The 25,980-nt window shown below is 42.1% G+C and overlaps 1 protein-coding gene across 6 annotated transcripts in view; it reads right to left on the minus strand.

The window, feature by feature from the left end:
* The window catches only part of Rere (arginine-glutamic acid dipeptide repeats), a 363,675-nt gene that overhangs the window by 149,405 nt on the left and 188,290 nt on the right, over window positions 1-25,980 (minus strand). For all 6 annotated transcript variants that reach the window (XM_052717717.1, XM_052717716.1, XM_052717712.1 and 3 more), the window contains 3 exons: window positions 11,325-11,430; window positions 9,336-9,432; window positions 104-208 (listed from right to left, as the gene is read on the minus strand). In XM_052717717.1, the coding sequence (XP_052573677.1) occupies window positions 104-208; window positions 9,336-9,432; window positions 11,325-11,430 (308 nt within the window). The remainder of the gene's footprint in view (window positions 1-103; window positions 209-9,335; window positions 9,433-11,324; window positions 11,431-25,980) is intronic.

Here is a 25,980-nt window from a genome sequence, read left to right on the forward strand (position 1 = left end):
TTGGTACCTTACTAACTTCAGTATAGATGCGTAAACGAACAAGTACATACACATGTAAGTGAGAAAAGGAAAAACTCTGAATGGGCATAAGTGATTCACTTACCTTGTCTCAGGGTTGTAGCCTAATATGTAGAAAAATGAGTCCACTCGGGCTTTAAACTCTCGAGCAGCAAATATGTCAGAAAAATGGGAGATGTTACACTTCCCTCTGGGGAAAAACAAAAAACAAAAAGTATATTTAAATAAGTTGCTTTGCAAACCAACAATGCAGTTGGAAGGGGTGAGGGTGAGGGAAACACATGTCTCAATCCAGTGTACAACACACACACAGTCACCGTGCACGCCTAGCAATGGTTTTGTTTAATGACTGCTTCAGTTTACAACTTTGTATTACAGTTGCTTTTACTGTGATAAAATAAAAAACCACAGAGATAAACTGGGACTGAGGTGTCGTGGCTAGACAATCACTGCAGTTGAGTAATAATCAAAACAGTTGGTTGTACGCAAGCCTGGGCTACCAAGTAAAGTTGTCTCAACAAAACCCACAGAACATGAACAACAAAAGAGGATCTTAAGGCAGGGCTGTAATAAAATGAATTTAAGCAAACTAGAAACAAGAAGAAGAATATTAAAATAATTGAGGAAATACATAATAAAAATTTCAATTTAAACTTTTTCTGAAGCAAAATTCGTCTTTTTTTTCCCCACTACACCGAATGAGGGGACCTTCACTGCTGGTTCTATTGATAATAACCCTCGTCACTTTGGATACAGTTTCTGGTCACTAAATTTCCTTGCTTAACATATAAGAGTTAAACTTTCCTGGAAATTGAAAACTTAAATCTAGGTTTCCACAGAGTTGGGTTACAGTATATGAATAATTCCCAACTTCCAGGCAGTGTCATGTTGGAACTCACTCCCACACAGAAGGAAAGAGCAACACCTCTAGGTGTGACCATCAGCCAAAGTCAAACCATCCTATAGCCAAAACCTGGGAGACACTTCAAGAATGCAGAGAGCTACTTCCAGACACCAGGAACCCCAGGCAAGGCTAGAAATGGCACGGCAGGCAGCAGCCCCAACTCCCCACCGCACACTCGCACACTCTTGGCAGAGCCCTCTGGAGACCAGAGAGTTTGGACAACACCGGATCACTCAAAGGCAAGATATTACCTCACAGTGTGTGGTCAAATGGATGAGAGGGGACTGAGTGTTAAAGAGAGAACTGCCATCGTTTCCATCTCTTTGAATCATCTGGTTTCAGAGTTTTCTATGGTCCTGTCACCCCCATCCTTAAAGTAGTTCTTCACTGCTAACAGAATGCAAGTAAGGGCAGGATAGCTCACATGCAGTTACCCACCATTAAAGGAGGCACCCTAGAAAAGTCTCACCTCAGCTGGGGTGGTGGTACACACCTGTAACCCTGGCACCAGGGAGGCTGAGTCAGGAGGATTGCAAGCATGATGTATATACAGGAAAAAAAATCCTCAAAAAGCAGGAGGGAGGGATCGGTGACCCTTCAGTGGGGTGTTCAGAGTTGGTGGTGCATTCTGGGCTACACAAGTAGTGACAGTGCAGGAAAGTCACATGCTGAAGGACCAACAGTGAGGACAGAGCCTTCTATATAACACAAGGGAGGGAATAGGAGTAAAACTCATTTCTTTAAATTAGCAGTAACTAGGAAAGTCTTCCCATTCCTGAAGTTTATGTAAAACAAAAAAGCCTTACTTGATAACAAAAACAATGAAGGACCTTGGAAGACAGGACTTTCTATCCTAGGCTACCAGGTTAAAGTAGAGAAATGTCTGTGAAATTACTTTCTCAGGTTCCATACGATATCTATTGTCTTCCTGTGAACCACATGGACATTTTCAGAATCCCATCTTGATTTATGACTTGTGTCTTAAGTAGATGGCTGTGTATAGTTTTCATGGTGGTTTCTTTAGGTGTTAACAATGCACACACAAAAATCAGCATAGTGCTAACTATGATAACAAACACTCCCAACTCTAGGCAGTGCAGAAATCCTACTCGTACCTAGATCCCTTAAACAAGATTGACCTAAATACTTCTCCACCTAACCAGGATAAAAGCCAGCACATTCTTTTGATTTGTTTTTTGTTTATTCATTCTTTCATAAGCTGGGGAACTCATTCATTAAAACATCTAAACCTGGAGGGCAGAAATTCGAAACAGATGTTTTACAATCTTGCATCTAAGCTGTTAACGCCCATTATGCAGGATACATAGACAAGGAACTTCCCTTAAGTATTCAGGAGGGTGAAACCCAGCAGGGAATTAGCATAGGGAGGATATCAAGGTCAAGGTCAGCAAGCAAGGCAACAGTTACCCAAATCGGGGCCAGGGCCCTACAGGTCCCCATTTTACTAATAAATGAGCTTCCGACTTAGGTAAAGTGGGAAGTCAGCAGGTCACGTTACCCGTCATGGAGACGCCTGCTCAGGCCACAAAAAAAAAAAAAAAAAAAAAACAAAAAACAAAAAACAAAAACAAAAACAAACAAAAAAAAAAAACTTAAATAATTAAAAAAAAGGAATAAAGGATGTTGTCTTGCCCATCTCCGGGGGACTGTATTTATTTGTGATAGTTTTCTGTGAATCTGGTGTACGTGCGTGTGTGTGTGTGTGTGTGTGTGTGTATGTGCCTTTTCACATGTGTACATGTGTGTGGAGGCCAGAGATTGCATGACAGGTGTCTTCCTTGATCACTCCCCACATTATATATTGAGTCAGGGTGTCTCACTTGAACCCTGAGCTGGAGGATTCAGCTAGTTGAGGATGCTCTGTCTCCAATTCATGCCTGCTCAGGGATTACAGACATGTAATTTATTACTGTCATTTACATGGTGATGGGTATCTGAACTCCAGTCTTCACACTTATACAGCAAGTGCATTACCAGGTGAGTCATCTCTTGAACATCGGGATTCTTTTTTTTTTTTTTTTTTAAAGTGAATTCTCCTGTAGTGGTATTTGCTCCATCCATGACCTTAGGCTATAGGTCCCGAAGGAGGTGGTGCTTTCTGCTGTTGCACATGACCTCTTAAAAGGAGAGGGAGAAGGGTCATATGCCCCTGCTCCCTGCTCCCGCCTGCAAGGTGTATTTGCTCCCGGTCAGATCAGAGGATGACTTCAGCTGTCTACTCTGTTCTGTATTCATGAGTGTATTTCACCAATTTACCTTAATAAATTTCCCTAATACTTCTAAAAAAAAAAAAAAAAAAAAAAAAAAAACTTCTTAAAATTTGTTTACTGATGTCTTTAGTGCAACTAAGTTTCCTTTGACCATTTCTTGAATGCAAGCCAAGAATATATTGTATCTTTATTTTCATTTTTGCAAACTTCTTTTCTTTTAAGCTTATATTGCCCCTTATATCAGAAGTTGTTTTAATAGGAAGTATTAAATTTCTGAGTGTAGAGGGCTTTTATTCCTTTGTTTTTCATGGTAAGCTACTGATTTATAGCAATATAATCAGATAGACATTTTTGTCTTACAACTTAATATACAAGCAACTTTTAAGAATATGACAAAGTTCATAAAAAAGAATGTGCACTATTACACAGAGTTCAAGGTTCAACAGTCTTACAATCAAGTGCTTAGGAAAAAAGAACTGAGGGAAGCTGTGCAAAGCCCACAGGAGACAAATGGCCAGCCCTCCTGGCTGGAGTTCAGATCCCCAGCACCATATAAATGACAGTAATAAATTACATGTCTGTAATCCCTGAGCAGGCATGAATTGGAGACAGAGCATCCTCAACTAGCTGAATCCTCCAGCTCAGGGTTCAAGTGACACACGAGTCACTATAAACCACGTAGAAAATACAATGTGTTCTCAGATAGAGAAGTCAACACAGTCAATGCAATAACTCGGCAAATACTAGCATCTTTTCACAGAAGGAAACAAGTCAACACCAAGGCTCATGTGGAAAAACAAATGATTTTAAAAGGGAGAACTAGTCCAGACATTGGAACACATGATAAAGCTTATAGTACAGAGAGAGCCTTTAATCTGCTAGCAGGACAATAAGGTACTAAGTAATGTGTGGACAAAGACACAAAGAAGGTGTTCTGTCCAAAGACGCACTACCGTGTGTACATAAAGACACAGACAAAGTGTGCTGCACAGTGATGCATTACCATGTGTGGACAAAGTAATAAGGATGTTTTAAGTCAGCCCAAAAAGTGCAGCTAAAGCTGCAAGACAAAGAGCTCTGCAATACATGAAAGTTCTTAAGTGATTCTCTACAAAGGAAATTCATCCATTTTAACCCATAAATATCATGACAGGTGCTCATGGCAAAGTGACGAGGTAAGTTAATGCAGGTGAACATAATGAAAACCGAAGCTCTGAATAATTAGTCAAGGATTCTTGGCCCTGAAGTTCAGAAAACTTACCCTAAGTTACCTCTCTAAAATATGAATCCCTAGGTAAGACGGTAGCATGTAGCCTGAACTGCCTTAGCATATTTATTTCTTGTGACTAGTAGAAATAGGAGGCAAATATGAGCAAGCTGGAAAACAGCACTCAATTCAAGGGCCATTTCTGACCTTCCACTCTGTCTTCAGGTCAGGGCACGCTCACAGCACACATTCCCAGTCACCATAAAGAGGGAAAGCAACAGAACCCGCAGATTACAAGAGACAGCCCCACGACCACACTCTTGGAGCTTTTCAAGATAGCTCCCAGGGCTATTTTGCTTCCCATACCAAAGTCATGTGACTACTCAATCAATCCACCAAGAAATGAAATCCAGTTTCTGTGAGTTCAAGGCTAGTCTGGTCTACAGAGTGAGTTCCAGGACAGCCAGGACTGTTTCACAGAGAAATTCTGTCTCAGGGGAGGGAAAAAAAAAAAGAGAGAAAGGAAGGAAGGAAGGAATGAAGGAAGGAAGGGAGAGAGGGAGGGAGGGAGGGAGGGAGGGAGGGAGGAAGGAAGGAAGGAAGGAAGGAAGGAAAAAAACACATGGATACCAAATATCATCAGTACCATAAATAACGGTATTATAAGCCTTTCTTCCTTGAACACTAATTCTATAGACATCACTGAAATTCAGTAACTAAAAAAGAACATTAGTAAGGCCAGCACATATGAGGAGGCCCTCTCCGAGTGCTTTTCACATGCCTGCTGTAGGATGTGAAGCCAGAAGATGTATGTTCAGGTCATGAGGTCACGGCTAGTTCACATGACCCTGAACAAGTATCAAAAGGATGATTCAAAAATCAACAAATTTGATTCTGGTCACTGCTGTGGGATGTTCTCTGTATGTCAAGTGTGTTGCTGATTGGTCAATAAATCACTGATTGGCCAGTGGCTAGGCAGGAAGTATAGGCGGGACAAGGAGGAGAATAGAGCTGGGAAGTGGAAGGCTGAGTCAGAGAGACACTGCCAGCCGCCACGATGACAAACAGCATGTGAAGATGCCGGTAAGCCACGAGCCACGTGGCAAGGTATAGATTTATAGAAATGGATTAATTTAAGCTGTAAGAACAGTTAGCAAGAAGCCTGCCACGGCCATACAGTTTGTAAGCAATATAAGTCTCTGTGTTTACTTGGTCGGGTCTGACGGCTGTGGGACTAGCAGGTGAGAGAGATTTGTCCTGACTGTGGGCCAGGCAGGAAAACTCAAGCTACAGGTCACAAAGCTTGTAACAGCACGATTAAACGAAGTCATCCTGTTTCAATATGGCACTTTTCGCTATTATGTCACAATGTCAACCAAAAACGCAAGCAGCAATCGACTCAAGATGCTGACTTCTGTAATGGCAGTGGTGAGTAGTAAGGGTCAGGAAATAAGAGAGCAAGCACCTTCATAAAATTTTGTCAGAAAGAAAGATGAGGGATGGCCAAGGCCAAGGGCTCAGAACTGGGCACAACAAGTAACACTGGCCTCAGCACATACTTCTCAACATAGTCCAGACTGGGAATCAATTCCTTTGGGTAAGGAAAAGCTAAGATGTCACAACTTACAAAGCAAAGGCTGCAGAGGAATTCTGTGTTCCTTTTGATTTATGGTAACTAAACGACAAAGCTCTCTTTTCTCTTTTATAACCCAACTCTAGCACCCGCTTGAAAGAAAAATATAGATATCAGCTTCATCCCAAGTGAATCGTACGGCAGAGCCTGGTCAATGGCTGCACACGGCATGAATCCATGTACTGAGTCCTTTGATCTTGGAAAGAATGATGCTAAGAGCCAACACTATGGGCCTTTTTCTTTTTCCTTTCTTGTCCTCTGGTTTCGTTTTGTTTTGTTTTGTTTTTTTCATTATACTCATCTGATCCCCTTTCATGTGCCTACGAACTGTTTTATTTGTGTCCCTTCAAAACTGAATCTATCTATAGTAATACTGCTTTACATGTGTGAGAAAGAAAGTACTTTGTCCTGTGCGTGAGCTGTAAAAAGAGAAATGGGCAGAAAAAGTTGAATCTCGATTATCCATCACCTCTCACTCACCAAATGTTTAAGCTAAAGTACCCTAACTTTGGAGAAGAAAAAAGTAATCAACTGAGATGACTAGGAATCTGCCATTCCATCCTGTTTGATAGGTAGTAACCACAAAGGCATTCCTAAACTTTTTGTGGTGAGCATACTACTACTGAGAATAAGGTTAGAACCATATACTGAGCATCAAACTACAGCAAATGCCAAGTTTTAAAAAGATTTACCAAGCCAGACCATGAGTGATAAAGTGACTGCTTACCACCCAGTTCATCACATCACAAAGGGACACTTCATTTAAGCCTAATAAAACAAAACTGGGGGCTAGAGAGATGGCTCTGTGGTTAAGAGCACTAGCTGCTCTTCTAGAGGACCCAGGTTCAATTCCCAGCACCCATATGGCAGCGCACAGCTGTCTGTAACTCCAGTTCTAGGGGACCAACACACTTAATGCAGACAAACAAAACACCAATGCATGAGAAACAAACAAATAAAAACCTGAAACTGGAGAAGTTTCCTTAATGAGAGGTGGGGACTACACTTACTGTAGTGAAAACACACATACACATAACATTACAAAGACTGGGCAAGCTGTACTTGTGAACATAATACCTATCTGTATGTAACAACAATTAAAGCAAACAAGAGACCATGAATTTGAAAAAGAGGAAGGAAAAAATACCGCATGGGAGGGCTTGGAAGAAAGAAAGGGAAGTGAGATGGTATAATTATAACCTCAAAAAATAAATCATTTTTAAAAAATAGAGATGAAAGTTTTATACCAGACCTATTACTTTTTGGACAACTTTTAAGATAATAGCAAGAGGATTAAAAACCTAACAATCACTAAGGATTCTAGTCAGACACCCTGGAAAAATTACCGCATGTACTGCTACTGGAGAAGCCAGAGTGTAGGCTTACGGCTTCTCCTCCCCAGAAGGAGAAGTGCAAGCCTGTCTAGAGTAATCCAAACCCATCTGTGTCCAGCTGGTGATACAGGAGATAAACAGTTCTTATAAAAATGATAAAAATTAGATGAGAACTATTCCTCAAATCTGAATAGCATTGAGAAACCCTCAAATAGCAATTATGTCAAAACATGTTGGACGACCAGTTACACCTTACATCATTTCCTTAACTAGAACCTGAGTCCTTTAAAACCATAACCTCAATCATTGAGGAGATGGAAAGAACAGAAAGCAAATCAGGACAAATGCTGTATTAGTTAGCTGCCCTACAGTAACCATTTGTCTCATCAACCTAGTCAACTTCCATTAACTTCCTTTGCTCAGCATGTAGGCTTAATTTAGCCTGGAAATCCACCTCCAAAGAATAGACACAAAGGCTTATGGGAATTTGGAGTTTATAAACCATCACAGACACTCTCAAAATGTAGCAAAAGCTCTGTAGAAAGAAAATTTAACACACCCACTCCTTCCCTGTGGTAGGGCTCAGAATATTACTGACCAACAGGCCACATGGCCCCACTGCGTGTTTTTACATAGTACAAGAGAACAATTTTACATTCTTAAATAATAGAAAAAAGTGGACAAAATGCCTAAAAAGTGAAATTTAAATAAAGCTCTTCTTTTCCATATTTAAAAAAGGTCAACCGGACCACAGCTAACGCATTTATTTATGTGTTATCTATTAATTTGTTCCACAATAGCTAAAATGAATGAACAGTTGAGACAAAGTTGAGATAAATTATGAAATGTATCTGAGACCCAATGTTTGCAAAATCCAGTCCTATATTAATGCCCCTGCTCTTCTGCCTAAAGTAACTGGCTCTTTCTCTGCAGCTTTGCACAAGAACCCCAAGGACTGTCGCTGAACATGATGAGGGGTGAGCACTCTGTGAGAAACGGTTGCATCTCACTGTAAGTAGTTAAGCTAAAGCCAGCAAATCTCAACGGCTTTTATTGGACCCATATGTTTAACAGAGAAAAAGGGTTTTGTTGCTATTTGGCACAACCTTATTATTTATGATTTACAGAGAGGGAAGAGTTAGGATGTTAGGTACCATACTTCTTATGTCACTTAAGAGGCTCCAAACCAGCCAGACACATAGATACAACATGTACAAAATGGCACCCTGCTCTGGAGAGAGCACAAAGTACAGAACAGAAGAACACACTTACTTTCCAGCAAAATTACCTGACATCACAACTGGATATGATGTCCCTTCTGTTTCAGATTGTACGTTCAATATATCCCCCTACTCTTCAGCGTGTTTTTTTTTTGGGGGGGGGGGGGTGGTTTTTCAAGACAGGGTTTCTCTGTGTAGCTTTGCGCCTTTCCTGGATGTCGCTCTGTAGACCAGGCTGGCCTCAAACTCACAAAGATCCGCCTGCCTCTGCCTCCCAAGTGCTGAGATTAAAGGCGTGCGCCACCACTGCCCGGCTCAGCATGATTTTTAACAAAAATATTCAAAAACAAGAAAAACTGGAAGAAGAACTAGTAAAATGTTCTATAAATCCTTAGGCTTTCTATACTTAGCACGCTGGCATACTTGTTTTACCTGTATTTTTTAGGTTGTTTTCTCCCTCCATCTTTCTGGCAGTAGGGCTTGACCTTTATGAAGTTAATGGCAGAACATTTTAGCCTAAAAACTTAAGCAAATAATACTAGGAGAGTAATTTCCCAGTAAGACACACTAATTAGAAAACATGTAAACAAATCAGAAGAAAAACACAGAAAGAGGTCCAGTGGGGCTAGCAGAGATGCCAGCAACCTCTGGAAATCAGTGACCCCAGGGGACAGTGGGATGTTCTCTTGGCAAGATCATCAGTGCTCTGACTGGGTACCATGACTACCAAAGCAAATCAAAGCACCCAGCTCCCACCCTCCACACTCCCCTGACACCTAGATCCTCACCTCAGGGCAGCAGCATGGTACGTGTCAACATAATCAGAAATGAAGAGTTCCCGGTTCTTGATGACTGGATCTGTGATGACAAGTTCTCTTCCAGAATCTACAAACAAAAGAAAAGTAATTAGTTAACCAAATAAGAAGATATTAAAATAGAGTTTCCCAAAACAAGTAGGAAATTTTTGCTAAGCTTTTTTCTCAGGTTTACCTCCTACTAAAGACAAATAACAAAACCTAGTTATTATCTGCGTACTGCCAATAGGGAATGGGATATGTAGCAGGAATAACAGAAGAACACAATGTACAGCTTTGACAACTGTTAGACTGTTCACCAGACCTTTTACCAAGTCCTTCTGTGTCCTGAAATGCCTTAACAAGCACAATTTAAAAAGAGAGAGAGAAATACACTGCCACATCCCAGCAATTTGTTAACTATATTTTTTAAGAAAAACAACTTCTTAATTTTATTTATTGTTTTATTTTGTGAGCATGTACAGGCATATGTGCTTATATTTGGGCAAGCACATTCCACAGCAATGTATTTAGTGGTCAGAGGACAACTTGTGGGAGTCAGTTCTCCTCTTCCACCATGTTGGTCTGGAGACTGAACGTAGGTCATCAGGCTTGGCAGCAGGCAGTTTCACCTGCTGAGCCATTTTGCTGGCCCTAAGATACATGATGACTCTATGTTTAGAGAACCTGTCCTTTTTATGTTTTCTATCTGTTTGTTTCTGAGTGACAGGGTCTCAGTCCAGGATGGCTTTCAAGTTGCTATGTAACTGAGACTGCCTTGAACTGATAATCCTCCTTCCTCTCCCTCCCAAGTGCACTACCACATCTGGCCCCCATCTATTTGTATACTGCCAAATATTCCAAAATGGAATGAAGCCACACACTGACTGGACTGAAAAGAATTATTAAGCTATTTTAAAAAAAAAAGAAAGAAAGAAAAAAATCATAATTTAATTGACTTTTATCTTTTCAAAGATGTTTTTCAAAAGTCTATTAAAAGCTCACTGTGGCTGGGGCCTATCAGAGAAGCAATGTGAGTCAGGGAACACAGATAATATATCCTTGGCTGCTCCAGCACAACTCCCACAGCCTCTCTGAACTCAACCTCTTCACACAGAATGCCAGAGCAAGCCACCTTACACAGCCTCATATGACTATTGGGACTAGGAGCACAAGGCTCCTCTCAAAAGGGCATGGTGGCGATACTAAACACCTGCATAAATGTTGCATACATTACATTTATACAGGACTTCTATATGTCCATAAAGTTCTGAGTGTTGGCTCAGACATAAAAGGCAAAGGTGGAAATCAGCTGCCAGAAACTATCGTCCTCTGTTCTGAAGGCAGTTCCTAACCCACATTCCACAGTGTAATTCAAAGCTTCTTCTGAACATGGGCTCTCTGCCTGGGATATGGGGAAGCACAGCACACGAGCTCCTGGAAGGACAAATGACAAAGGCTTACAGGGCTTTAACACTGCCGGTCACTAAGTTAAATAGGAGCTTAAAGAACGATATTACTCCAATTTTAAAAAATGTGTGCATCAGCACATACTCAAAGAGTTTTTCTTGCTGGTTTTTTTGGGGAGGGAGGGTATTTTCTTAAAGATTTTAAAATCATGTATATGCATGTATGTGTTTGATGTGCACCAGGTATCCATGGAGGCCACAGATACTGGATCCACTGGAACTGGAGTTACAGGCAGTTGAGAGCTGCCTGATGTGAGTGCCGAGAACTGAATCTGGATCCTCTACCAGAGCAGTAAATGCTCTTAATCAGTGTGATAGCTCTCTTGGCCTCCCTCTTCTGTTGTTTGTTTTTAAGAAAAACGAAAAAATAATGCAAAAGCAAGGGTGAGAGGATCCAGCAACGTTCTTTGGAGAGAAATGCTATCAGAGGCAATCTCTATTTAAATGGTGTTTTTAAAAAGTGCTTTACCCAAAGCTAAGATTGAAAAGCATGGCATCGAGAGGGTATACGTACCATTTTCATTATGCCGATCCTGAACCAAATGCTGATAGACAGAATCTGGAACTTCAGACTGACGGTAGTACCATTTGACGTTCATGAGTAGATGGTCCCTCTTACTCTGAAAAGGAAAATCTAACAGCATTAGGAACAGGTTTCAGGTGCCTGCAAGTGCATATCATACCTATGACCAAAAGCCCTGTGCAGAGCAGAAAACCAATGACCACCAACAGCACAACCCCTGCGTCCCCTGCCACCACACCCCTCAGACCACAACCCTCAAGATTGCTCATTTCAGGAAACAAGAGAGACGGATCTTGAAGCTTCTCAGTGTGACTAATTCATTCAGTATTACATTTCTCTTTAATGGTAATGCAGAGTACTACATGAGTACATACTTCTACCTTAATCCTTACCATTCTGGTAAATAATAATCAGAGCACACTGTTGAGTCATATTAAAAGTAACAAGCTGGAAAGAACTTACCCAGAGACACCTGACAGTCTCTTCCCCTCCAGGGTTTGCCTGTCACAAACTGTCTCAAATTCTCCCTCCACTGTGGGCCACAGAACTGTATGGAAGTCACTGCCGCATGCCAAAATCACGAAGCACACCACGGGCAATAGGTCGTGATGAGAATGTACGTCCATACAATAGGACCTGCCTTATTTACCTCTGACTCCTGAGGAAAAACAGCTTATACATAACTACTGGTAAAAAATAAAGAGCCCCACGTTGACCATCGTCCTGTAAATGACTGTAGGACAACTACCCATGTATTTCTGAAAGTTAACTTTGTTTTCAGCTCAATCAAAATGTAGGGAACCAGATACTGCCTCTTCTATTTGAGGCCTACAAGGTACAGCTTGAAGTACACTGCTTGTGCACTAGGCTGTGGAAACAGCTCAACCCAGAGAGCACTGAAGTTCCCTGGGATTCATAAAGCAGCTTCAACCCAAGGGAAAGGCAGGACAAGTCTCTCCTGGTAGCTTTTACCTTTTTTCACAGGCTCACTGACCACAAGTGAAGAGACCAAAGCTCAAAAAAATGCCTCATGTTTGTAAAGAAGACAACCTAATTCTGAAACACGTCAGGAATCTTGAATGAAGGAAGACACATCGTGGTTTAATAAAGGGACAAATACAGGCTGCACTAAAAGATGAGCAAGGGCAGGGGAAGAAAGAACTTTCCTCAGTCTTAACAGAACTCAGAATGTGGAGGGCTACCCTACAGTCAATATCCTAAACACCACAATTCTTCCTTTTCATCAACTGTCAAACAGGCACGAGTACAAAAACAGGCTGACACTACTGGCTTACATTAAACAGACTCTGCCTACAAAGGATAGTGTGTAGGTCTTGGTTTTTATTCATTCATACTTATACACTGAAAGGTTTAATGGCAAAAATTAGTTTGCACTGTTTAGTCTACAGAAGAAAAACTAAGGACAAACTATGAAGGTTCACAGAAAAAGCACTGAATGCATAGTTTAAAGAAAGGAGCAGCACCTTCTTCGGGAAACCATGAAAGCAATGTATAACCTGGGGGAAGATGGGAAAGACCTCAGTGCATTCCTTCTAAGCAAAGGCAGAGACCAGAAAGAAATATCAGCACACAGCACAGAACACTCCATGCTGATACTGAAAAGAAGCCAAATCCTGGCTGCAGTCTGGCCTTCAGTGGGTTTACAAGACAGATGGAATCTTTTAACTCACCTCTGACCCCATATACAGGTGTTGAGGTACATACAATGCATCAGGCATGAAGAGTGCAGTTAAAGGCTTCGAAGAACAGAACATGTGACTGCACCACATGCACCTTGTTGGCCTAAGGCTTATTCTGCCAAGACTCCAGAAAAATACTTGTCCCTCCATTTCACCCCCAGGTGAGAGAATAAAAAGCAGGACCAAGGAGACGTTACTAGTAAGGAAAAACAGAACCCCAAGGCCTGTTGGGGTGCCCAGTATGAACTCACCGAAACAAGATACACCATATTATAAGCCTTTTCTTTCTGCACCACTGACATGGGGCCAGATAATTCTGTTGCCCTGCCACTGTTGGATGGAGCGCCCTCCCCAAATTGTGGCAGCTAAAAACATCTCTAAGCATTGCTAATTCTCTCTCTCTCTCTCTCTCTCTCTCTCTCTCTCTCTCTCTCTCTCTCTCTGGAGAAAATGAAGTCAAAGTTGGTTGAAAACCATGGATCTAAAAGATGATTGTAGCAGGAATCTTAAATGGTCTTATTAATAGAAACAAACCTGGAGCTAGGTATTGGGGTGAATGCTAGAAGATCAGAGAAGCAGAAAAAGCCACAGCTACTTCACCTTGCCAGTTCCTCAGCTGGTCCTGTTTCCTCAGACTGGAAGCCTCTGAGTCCTCATCCAGAATGGATCTCAGCTGAACTGTTGCTCAAAAGCCTAAAAGTTTAACCAGCCAAAAGCTTCTAATTTCTGGTCTTCACGCCTTATATATCTTTCTGCTTTCTGCCTCACTCCCTGGAATTAAAGGCTCGCTTTCTGGGATTAAAGGTGTGTGTCACCATGCCTGGCTGTTTCCAGTGTGGCCTTGAACTCACAGAGATCCAGAGGGATTTCTACCTCTGGAATGCTAGGATTAAAGGTGTGAGTGCCACCATTTCCTATCCTTTGTATCCAGTGGCTGTTCTGTTCTCTGACCCCAGGTAAGTTTATTAGGGTGCACAATATTTTGAGGAACACAATATCACCACATTATGATGATGATGATGGTGATGATGATGTTGATGACAATGATGATTTTACAGAATCCAAAGCCAGAATGGTCACATGAAACCTGACCCAAGCACTACAGAAAACATAGGCAAGCCTGTCACCACGAACTCCCAGTGCCATCACTACCCACACCTGTGTGACTCTCATGACTTTGTAGGACTCTGAGTTTCTCTTTTGTCCTGTAAATGAGAATAATTTAAAGAACTAGTGAAAAGTGTAAAGACAGCACCAGGTGAATCCTTAAAGAAAAGCCCCTTGTCTGCAAAGAGCCCTGTGGGGAACTGTGGAGCCATTCCTCCTCCAGAACAGCCTTGTATAAGGGGGTGCTGATCTCCAGCAGATGCTCACAAGCTCACACAAAGGAGTATTTCCCAGAGCAGCCAGAGTTCAGGTTACCAGCAGCCCCAGCAACTGTGCTCTAAGATTTAAGCACGTATTCCTGCAACATGTATACGATGCCTGAAAACCTGAACTGCAACAGAAAGACTCTTTGGGTTCAATGGCTGGCAATTTTAAGTTGTCTGGTTTTTGTTTGTTTGTTTGTTTTTGTTTTTTTCTGAACCTATCCAGAGATTCTAGAAACCATTAGTTAGATGTGCCATTTCTACATTACTAGTTACTAAATGACCCAAATGTGCCCATTGATTTCATACAACAAAACAAAACAAAAATCTACTCTGGCTTATTTGACCTCCAACTCGTAAAAAGCTGCTGGAGCTCCTGATGCAGTCCTGTTCAATGGCCAGGGGGCGGCAGTATTGCGTCAAAAACACCAGCACTTAAAAGCCTACTTCCACAGAAATAGCACAACACAAGTAGAGTCAGATGAAACCAAGTTTCTAAATAGGCTAGTGATTTAATAGAAGACTAACAATCTATAAAGGAATGCAGACAGCTATTTCAGAGTACAAGGCTAAAACCGTATGGGAAGACCGCATTTCTGTCTGTAATTACTAGTTACCTTAGTATCCTGGGGCCCTCAAAACGTGATGGGATGGGAAGGCCAACTGATTTCTGGGGTCACTTATGTTTATAACTAAATTTTTATAACTAAATGTCTTCCCCAGACCAGACCCAGCAGACCAAATGGAACTACGGTGCATTTGTTCACTGGTGTTGGCTAGTGTTACCATCCTACAGTGTGGAAAGGAATGTCTTCTCTAGAGGACACTGTCTGCTGCAGGGGGAGCACCTCTTAGGTCAATGGCCACACCATACTGGGGGTTGGTGAACATTAACCATAGGAAGGCCTCGTCTGATTGCTACTCCTCATAAGTCAAAGACTTACTCAAAGTCACAGAAAATTAAAACCAAAAAATAAATTCAGGAATCATGTGGTTCAGCCCAAACTACCTGAGTCTGAACCCTGGCTTTACAATGTGCTAAACTCTGACTGTGTGTAAATAACCTCTGGCCTCAGTTTTCACATATTATCTTACTCCTCCTTCACTAGGCTATGAAGACTGGGTCCACTCTAGAAGCTGAATGGTTAGCCTCAGTAAACCTTGATTACTGTCACTGTTCTACACAGGAAAAGAACCAGCCACAGGCTTTACTGTTCTCAGCCTCAATGCGAAAGGCAGTGACGACAACAGAAAGACAAGAGGTGTAGGAGGCTCATCACTGCAAGAACCCCAGGAGCAGATCAAGTGTTTCCAATAGCATGCTCACTACTTACTAATGACACAATTGAACACTAACATAAATCTCCGAGATGTATGGCCTTCACTAAATACTGAACCAAGAGGAAACTTCCAGAGTGAAAGCACCCTGGGCAGTAATCCTGAAGGAGAAAGAAACATCCACTAGGAAGTTAAAGCTTTCCCATCAGCTTAATTCACACAGAAACGCAGGCCAGGAGGTAGGATAATACAGAACTAGAGGATCCACCAAAGATGGGCACAGCTATTTGCTGGGTAGGGATAGGAGGGAGTCACAAGAGTTGCTGGGTTTTGTGGGGGAAGTGGTGGTGGGAAGTCTGTAGGTTAACACTGGGATTCTTCTACATCAATGGCTTGACTCTCCCTCAACTGAAAAATACATGTAAATTTAAGGCATGAGCAACCACACAATGTGTGTGTAACACACACACACACACACACACACACACACACACACACACACAAATAAGGTGAAGAAGTGACTGAGATACTGATGATAACCTCTGGCTTCAACACATGCCTGCACAGTTGAGCATGTAACTGCCCCCATGGATGCACAGGTACTCGTATGTACACGCATGCACACACACACACACACACACACACACACACACACACACACACACACGCACGCACAAAATTGAAACCACCTCAACTGCTAATTATAGAGTCAAAACTTACTAAGGTTCTGTCTACCTAGTTTTACACTGCATATGAACAGTGACATTTTTCAGGCAATTAGCTACTGTATTTGTAGTAGGGAGATCTATTTCTATTTCTTGGCCTTTATTGTAAACTTACTTTGTGAAACAAGGTTTCATGTGACCCAGGCTGGTCATAAACTATGTAGACTGATCTTGAACCTCTCACGTACGAGGACTGCAGGTGCATGCCACAATGCTTGGCTGTGTTGTCATAATACTAAATGCACACACAGATGAGGTATACGTAAAGAGGGATTTGAAATGTGCTGTGAGACACAGTAACTAAAGAATACTCTTGTATATGCCACCATACACACTATTCTTGGCTGGTTAATGGCCAGGATTAATACCGGGTATCTGAGTGGCGAAAGGACAGACAGCAATGTACTACTTCTGTGAGGGTCTGTACAAGAGCCTTTGGAGGCAGTGTGTGACAGTGGGCCGAGGAAGACACACCCACCCTCACAGTGGTAGCGTCATCCTATCAGCTTAGGGCCTGGACACACTAAGAACACAGCAAGGGCCAATCCACTTTCTGCTGGAGCTGCGTGTGGTGCTCTCAGTTCCACAGCCTTAGCTTCTCTGACTCTAAGGTCCCACACCCACCGAGCCACACCTCCAGCTTCCCCAGGTCTCCAGTGTGCAGGTGGCCCACGAGAAGATCTCAATACTTCCATAAAGGGGTGATGTGAGCCATCCCTATGAACCCCATCCCCCCACTTTTTATTTATCTCACTGGTTCTGTCTCTCTAGAGGACACTGCTAATCCACTAAACATTAGACTCGGGCTTTGAAAAAGCTCAATCTTTGGGTTTCAAGGCTCAATTCTGCATGTAAGATCATACATTTGGATCTCCAAAAACTGATAGCCAAAATAAAAATTAATTAATTCTCACCTAAACACTATGTTTACTCCAGGAGCTAAGGTCACAGCAGATAAGCACAAATTTTCTATTTGGTCCAAAGCATGTCTGTCTCTCATACAAGGAGAGGAGATAGCTCTTCACAGACAGCTCAGTGAGAATCTACCTCATGTCCCTAAGTTTCTACCAAAGCTCTGACTTCTTTAAGAACTTCTTTTATCAAAACTCAAGCCCAAATAACCTAAAATTTGTCATCTTATTATGAGTGGTAGTGGTGACAGTTAACCGTGCTAGCCATGTGGGGGACAGACAGGGAAGTCACAGGGCTCCCTATATATCAGAGACAAGGTGTTTTAAAAAAAAAGGTGGAAATCTCATGTGGTGATCTGAATGAGGATGGCCCCACAGGCTCATAGATTTGAATGTCTAGTTCCCAGTTGGTGGACTGTTTAGAAGAATTACAAAGTGTGGCCTTGTCAGAGGAGGCATGTCATTGGGGGTGGGGTTGAGGTTTCAAGAGCTCACACCAGGCCCTTTCTCTCAGCCTCCCTCTCACAGATCAGACAGTAGCTATCTGAGGAGAGCCCCCTCTCAGCTCCTGCTCCAGCGCTGTGCCTGCTGCTATCATGGACTAACCTATTAAACTGTAAGCCGGCACCCAATTAAATGTTTTCTTCTATAAATTAGTCATGATGTGTCTTCACAGCAATAGGACAGCAACTCAGACACTTGGACCACAGGGCATTGAAATACTAGAAGGCTTACAAGTTGAATTTAACATCTTACGATCATAGTAGCATTTTATTTTAAAAACAAAAGCCAGGCAGTGGTGGCTCATGCCTTTAATCCCAGCACTTGGGAGGCAGAGACAGGTGGATCTCATTGAGTTCGAGGCCAGCCTGGCATACAAAGTGAGTTCCAGGCAAGACAGGACTGTTACACAGAGAAACCCTGTCTCAAAAAATAAAACAAAACAAAAACCCCAAACAAACAAACAAACAAAAGACCAATTTAGGGTTAAAGACATCTCTCAGAGATTTTGCTGTCAAAACCTGATGGCAAAATATTCTGAATAAGATTTTTTTTTTTGGGGGGGTGGGGGGAGTTTCTAGACAGGGTTTCTCTGTGTAGCTCTGGCTGTTCTGGAACTCTCTATGTAGACCAGGCTGGCATCGAACTCACCTGGCTCTGCCTCCTGAGCGCTGGGATTAAAGGTGTGAGCCACCACCACCCAGCCACTGAAGAAGATTTCTATTAGTCAACATGAGTTTTATGTCCTCAAAATTATTAGTCCCCAAAATCTTCCCCACACCCTTTTTAGACAGGGTCTCTGGCTGGAGCTGACTATGTACACCAGGCTGGTCTCAAACTCACTGAGATCCACCTGCACTTGCCTCCTGAGTGCTGGAGTTAAAGATGCCACCATGCCCAGCCCTCGAATAAATTCTTAAAAATTAGTTGAGTTAATTTTTAAAATTGCTGTACTTTTAACTATATGTGCACCTCTGTGTGTGGGTATGTGCACATGAGTGCAGAGGCCAACAGAGGCCAGGAGGCATCAGATGCCCCTGGAGCTGGAGTTACAGATGGTTGTGAGCCACTGGATGTAGCATGAGTCTTAAAAGTTCTTATTAATAAAATCAAACCTGAAGCCAGTTATTGAGGTGAACACTGGATGATCAGAGAGACAGAACAAGCCACAGCTATCTCACCTTGCCAATTCCTCAGTTGGTCTTGTTTCCTCAGACTGGAAGCTTCTGTGTCCTCATCCCAATGGCTCTCAGCTGAACTGCTGCTAGAAAGCCTGAATGCTTAACCAGCCAAATGCTTAACCAGGCAAATGCCTCTAGTTTCTGGTCCTCACGCCTTATAAACCTTTCTGCTTTCTACCACCACTCCCTGGGATTAAAGGCTGCTTTCTGGGGTTAAAGGCATGAGTCACCATGCCTGGCTGTTTCCAATGCAGCCTTGAACTCACAGATATCCAGAGGGATTTCTGTCTCTGGTATGCTAGGATTAAAGGCGTGTGCTAATATTTTCTAGCCTAAGTATCTTGTGGCTTTTCTGTTCTCTGACCCCAGATAAGTTTATTAAGGTACACAATATTTTGGGGAACACAATACCACCACAGGTGCTGGGAATTGAATTTGGGTTCTCTGGGAGAGCAGTATGTGTGCTTAAATGCTAATCTATTTTCCCAGTCCTTGTTCTGTTCAGAGACAAGGTCTCACTGTGTATGTAGCCTTGGCTGTCCTGGAATTCACTATGTATGTAGACTAGGCTGACCTCAAATTCACAGGGATCCACTCGGCTCTGCCTCCTGAACACCACCACAGCCAGCAAGACTACATTTTCAACAAACAAAATCAGAAAATGAGGAATACTTTTATTTTCACTTTCTTCTGGAGCTAGAATTCTCAGTCCCCTGGCCTCAGCTTTTCCGACTCTGACTGGCCTAAAACATATTCTTGTTTCTGCTTCTGTTTCTGACCTCAAAGGTCCTACAGTATCCATCCTTTGTGAGATATACTTGTGAGAGGACCCACATGAAAAGGCACATGAAGTCTTGGTATCAGTATGGAATTGATGTGACCCTGCATTACACTTAAGCCCAGCTGCTCTCCAGATGAAGTCAGCAAGCTGCACCAATTGCCCCTGCCAGACTCTAGCTGAAACCGAGCACATCTACTGTGAAGAAGCCCAGCAACACCGCTCAGCTGCAGGTTCTAGGCTCTCTGTTCTGCTTTCTGAATTACTCCAAGATGGCGGATCTGGTTAACATGGTAAAATAGCTTTTCACAGAACAAATATTTGCACTTTAAGGGGTGCTTAAGACTTTGCAAATTTGGAAGTCACTGTTTATTTAAATATAGTTTGCCCATATAATAAAAGAAGTCTAATTACAGCAACAAATACTCCTAACTGACCATAAATAAATTCAAATAGTTGGGTTAAGAAAGAACAAAGTCAGTAGGAACATTGAAAAGTTACATTTTCTGTTTTATGTAAATTTGTTTTTTCTGTTTTAGGTGGCTTAATTATTTTTTCTTCTCCCTACTGACTCAAACCAAACACAGACTGCACCCTCTAATACCTGTTGGTCTACTTCCTACACCATTTTCTTATACAAACATGCCCTGAAAGCTTGGCTCAGTCCACATGTCAGACAACAAAGGACCACTGGCTGCTGGACAGGAGAAACAGAAAGCAGGAAGATTTGGTTAATCCCTGGGTAATCCATCAGTATATTCAGTCAACTGTAAGCAGGGCTAGGAAAATGCTTTAAAAAGAAAAAAACTGTAGGGGGGGGGGGGGAGTTGGTGATAATGAAGGAAATTCCAAGAGCCACAAATCATTTTAAAATAGGGATTTTGTCAAAAAGAATCTCCACCTGCTCCAGCACTAATGTTAATGTCTTACAATAACTTTTTCTTTGAAATAGTTGTCCTTATTTTTGAAAAACAAGTTTTAACTTTTAGGTTATTTTTCAATTATTGAAGTATAACTTACATACAATAAAATTAACTGATTTTTAATACTGAATAACTTTGAGAAATACACATAATTTCTGTTATCACCCCATAATCAAGATAGGAGCACTTCTATTACCACAAAGGGCAGCTCACAGAATCAACACTGCTGTGCTGAAACAGTTGGCACACCAAATTATTATAAAATAACGACCTAATCTCAAGTTTTTCTTCCATTCTCTCTCTCTCTCTCTCTCTCTCTCTCTCTCTCTCTCTCTCTCTCTCTCTCTCTCACACACACACACACACACACACACACACACACACACACACACACACACCAGTTTACACAGACAAAACCGCTCCATGTCAGCTGCAATACTTCTACCTGCAGCCAGGCACAACTATGGATTAAAAACCCCAATGTAAAAATCAAACCAATCACCAGGTAAAGATGTAAAACAGTCTCTTGAAACTTCCAGAAGAGAAATAACTTATGGTAACAAAGAAAACAACTGGAAAAATAGTTGCAAATTCATTTTAAGTTATTCTTTCATTAAACGATACAACCAGTATTTAATAAGCACCTGTTTGTACTATGAAAGGTCAGTGACAATGGTGGAGGGGGTTATGATATCCAGAGATCCAGCAAAGCTTGCATCCCATAGGAGCAGTAGGCCCACTCCTGGGCCCCATATTCAGAGAACCACTAAATGCTTGGATATCAAAGAAGAAAGTCAGGAGCAGTGAAACCTGCCATCGAGTGATCATTTAAGCAACATCTGTTCATACTGCTGCTTAATCTCCTTGGGTAGGTAATACATTTCTTAAAATTAGTAGTCTTCTCAGAAGTTCCTGAGGATGGAAAGAAAAAGCAGGTTGAGACTTTGGCTACTTCGTAAGTGGACAGAAAAATATCCTTTAGATGTCCTTAGAAATGGATAGACAAGTGAGTGACATGTAGGGTTGGGTGCAGCTCTGAGGTATGGCACTTGCCTGGCACATGCAAGGCTAGTCTGGGCTCAATTCCAGCACCAATAGAGAAAAAGTGACGTGCAATTGTAAGGATAAAGGATAAAGATATCTCAACTGTTTAATAAATGCTATGAGATTACTGAGAAGCCATAAGAAAAAGTCAAACTGTATTCGTTATTCATATTCTATTCCAAAGTTATTCTAAATAATAAGTCAAAGACTGAAATGTAAAATGTAAGGGCTGGAGACAGGTCCAGCACTTACAAAGCACTGCTGCTCTCCCAGAGACCTGAGCTTGTTTCCCAGGACCCATTATTCGATGGCTTACAGACCCCTCTAACTCCAGCTCTGGGAATCTGATGCCTTCCTCTGGCTTCCAGCGGTACCTACACAACCTTGGTTGTCTGTCTGTCTGTCTGTCTGTCTCTGTCTCTCTCTCACACACATACACACACACACACACACACACACACACACACACAGGTAAAATAAATCCTTTTAAAAGTACAATCATGAGAAAACATAAGCCAAGTGAGATGATACTGTCCGGGCTGGCAGACATCCAAGATGATGAAGCTGCTAGATCATGTTACAGAGAAGCAGATTCCTTCCTTCGAAGAAATACACACTGGCACAGCTGCCTCGTTCAGGAAACCCGGATATTTCTCAAAACAACAAGTATATTTACCTGTTTTCCCAGCAGTACCACTTACTGCAATTTATTCTCAAAGTATTTTTGAATATTTATTTTATATATATAAGTGTTTGCCTGAATGTGTATGTATACCATATGTGTGCAATGCCCAGAGGCCGGGAGAAGACACCAGATTCCCAGAACTGGAGTTATAGATGATTATGCAGTCACCTGAAATGAGTGCTGGGAACTGATCCAGGTCCTCTGCAAAAGCAGCAAGTGCTCTTAATGGTTGACCCAGCTCTCCTCCCCCTCTAAAAATATTCTTGCACATACACAAAATAACTATAAGGATCTAATATCCACAGATACTAATTAAACTATAACACATCTAAAAAGTAAAACATCATGCAGACATGTACGTTTAGAAATGGGGAATGAGCCAGGGGTGGTGGTTCATGTCATCAATCCTGGCTCTCAGAAGGCAGGGACAGGTGGATCCCTGTGAGTTCAAATTCAGCTTGGCCTACATAGTGAGTTCCAGGCTAGCCAGAGCTACATGAGACACTGTTTCAAAAAAAAAAAAAAAGGGGGGGGGGGTAGAAGATTTAGGAAATTTCCCACTGGTCAGGAAACTAGTTGTGGAATGGTGTGCTAATCTTAGAGCTGCTCTGTTCATTTACACACATGCACTGAGACACTTTAAATCAAAGCACAGGAACCCATTCACAATGATTACCTACATGAGGTAGGGTTTTAAGGAAAAACAATTTGGGCAAATAGAGTCCTAGAATAGGATGATGATGTCAGTATACCTTTTAGTACTTTCCAAACTGTGTACATGTATTCTCTATTCAAAACCAACTTTGAAATTTTTAGCATGTGTTATGTGTCTACATGTGCCATGTGTTATGTGTCTACATGTGCCATGTACACATGTGGGAGCTGGTGCTCTCCATCTACCATGTGAGTCCTGGAGATTGAACTCAGGTCATCATATCAAGAACCTCCATCTGCTGAGTCATCTCCTGGGCCCTCAAAACTAAGGGTTGATGTTGTTATTTTGTTTTGTTTTTTAAATCATGGGCTGTTTTGCTTCAGCCACAGGCCTTGGTTTTTCTCTTTTCCTCTGACCTGGGTATGTTTCTGCTGTTACCTTCAACATAGCTGTCCATCTAATAGTTGACAGACAAGGTCTAACAGTCAAAATTTAAATCCCTTATGCTGTTATTTCATAAAACTAAACAAAACCAAGCCTGTATAATCACAGGTCAGTGACAAAAATCTGGCAGTTTTCCCCCATTTAACTTCTAGCGACGAGGTATAGAGCTCAGTCTGTGGCATGCTTGCCACACATGCATGATGACCTGAGTTCAGATCCACAGAACCCATGTAAAGAGTCAGGGTTTGGGAGCATGTGCATACCATGTCAGTGAAGCCAGGAAGGGCCCAGAGAATGGCTTGACAGCCAGTCTGGCTGAATTGGTGAGCTCTAGGTTCAGTGAGACTCATGTCTCAAAAGTTAAGGTGGACTGGTAAGGACACCCAATGTTGACCTCTGGACTCCAAGACACGCACCTGCACACCACACTCTAAGCAGCTTATACAAGAAAGCTACATATGTCTTTGTCCCCATCAATGTTCTATCACTTTTCACAGGGAACTTTACCCCTAAAATGTCTAGACTTTCTATGAATGTGAAGTGCACAGCACTTTTAATGATAGGATGTGAAGATTCTCTTACAGAGTAAGGCACGTTAGTCAAAGCTACCTTATAAAACAAGCTCTGGCCAGGACTTTGGGGTGTGGTGGCGCAGGCCTTTAATCCCAGGATTGGGGAGGCAGAAACAGGTGGATCTCTGTGAGTTCGAGACCAGCCTGGTCCACAGAGAGAGTTCCACAACAGCCAGAACTGAGGGAGGGAGGGAGGGAGGGAGGGAGGAAGGAAGGAAGGAAGGAAGGAAGGAAGGAAGGAAGGAAGGAAGGAAGGAAGGAAGGAAGGAAGGAAGGAAGAAAAAGAAAAGCTCTGAAAGGAAATCTGAATTGCCCAAGCCTGTTCACACTGTACCTTCCAGGCAGGCTGTGCACACACTTGGGAACAGGGGAGTCATTAATAAGGTGTAAGTAAAACCTTCCTGAAAGCAAGCAAGGAGCACTATTTTCATAACATTCTTCTGTCTGTTTGCTATCTGCACAAATTCCTCTTGATTACAGGTATGTCTTTCCAAGAGGACTACATGGCAGGAAACTGCTGACTATACTGACAGCTGTCCTCTTTACACACAGCCTGATTAGCACTTCTATGCCTGCATTACACATGCTGGCATTATAAATCACATGCTCACTGTCATGCACAATAACCAAAGAGTTACCTAACAGCTAAGGATACTGCAAATGGATTGAACTAATCTTTGAATATATGTTCCAATAATTAAATTCTGTTATGGTTTTCTACCTTTAAACCTAAAGGCAGGCAACACTGAAACTGAACACCATCCATGGGGCCTTCACATTTGCCATGAAATGTCACTTATATTACAGAGTTCACATCCAATTACTGAACACAACCAGCCAGACCATCTATCACTTACATTAAAACAAGCAGAAGCCAGCGGTAGGGCTGTTGGAAGCCATCACATGGTTTAAATGGATTTCTCACCTTTCAAATATCAAGGGATCCTCTTTCCCAGAACATCTCACCAAGAGGTTTGGCCTTTTAACAAAGAGAGCTGCCCAAGTTGAAAGAACATTCAGCAGAGAGTACACACAATAAAGCCCAGTTCAAAGCTAGAGACATCTGCCCCTTGTGTTAAAATACAAAACAATAAAGGATCTTTTATATGAAAAATAATAAATACATGTAAAGAAGAGTTTTTTCAGGGACATTTAAAAAGAAGCCAAGCCTCAGACCTGTAAGAGTCCCTGCTTTTGGTAAGTGTCCACAACTCAAGGAAATAGTCCAGGATCTATTCATTTTCTAATTCTGGAGAACAAAGAAACTGGTCTTGAGGCCCTTGCTTGGAGCCCCCGATCAAAGCGCCATCAAGACAAAGCTACGCCACTCTGTGCCAGTGTTGCTGCTCATGCACTTAGCAGGATTACACAGGAGGAAGCCCCCAGAGCTGCACAAATACACAGCCAAGTTGTCTACCTACTGGTGTCAAACGAGGATCTCAAAACACTGACCAAGATAATTTCCCTCCTCCTGTGTCTTTTTTCAAAAGAAAGCACTGAAGGCCAACTAACTCCTGGTAATGAATCCATAATACAAGCACTGCCACCTGATGAACATTCGTATTCTACAATGAGGAAGAAATGACTAGGAGAGCAGCTCAGGAAATCACTGTCCAGCTCCACTGTCCACATTATGTCAAGGAAAAACTGTCAAGAGTTCCAACTGGCAGTAAGAAATTGTTGGAACATTTTATGAAACGATGACCAAGAAAATGGAATCCCATGCCACAGCAGAGATCAGCATCTGGCAGCTACATTTCAAATCAAGCTCTAGAAAAGAGGTTCCCAGTTTCTCTCTGTCTGTCCTCAGAGTACTACAAAATGTCTACACTGTTGGAGGCTTCTAACTCAGAGACCAAATGCACTCCTCAGGATCCTCC

Source organism: Peromyscus californicus, unplaced genomic scaffold (assembly GCF_007827085.1).
Source record: "Peromyscus californicus insignis strain IS unplaced genomic scaffold, ASM782708v3 Scaffold_5__1_contigs__length_169319896, whole genome shotgun sequence".
Lineage (NCBI taxonomy): Eukaryota > Metazoa > Chordata > Mammalia > Rodentia > Cricetidae > Peromyscus > Peromyscus californicus.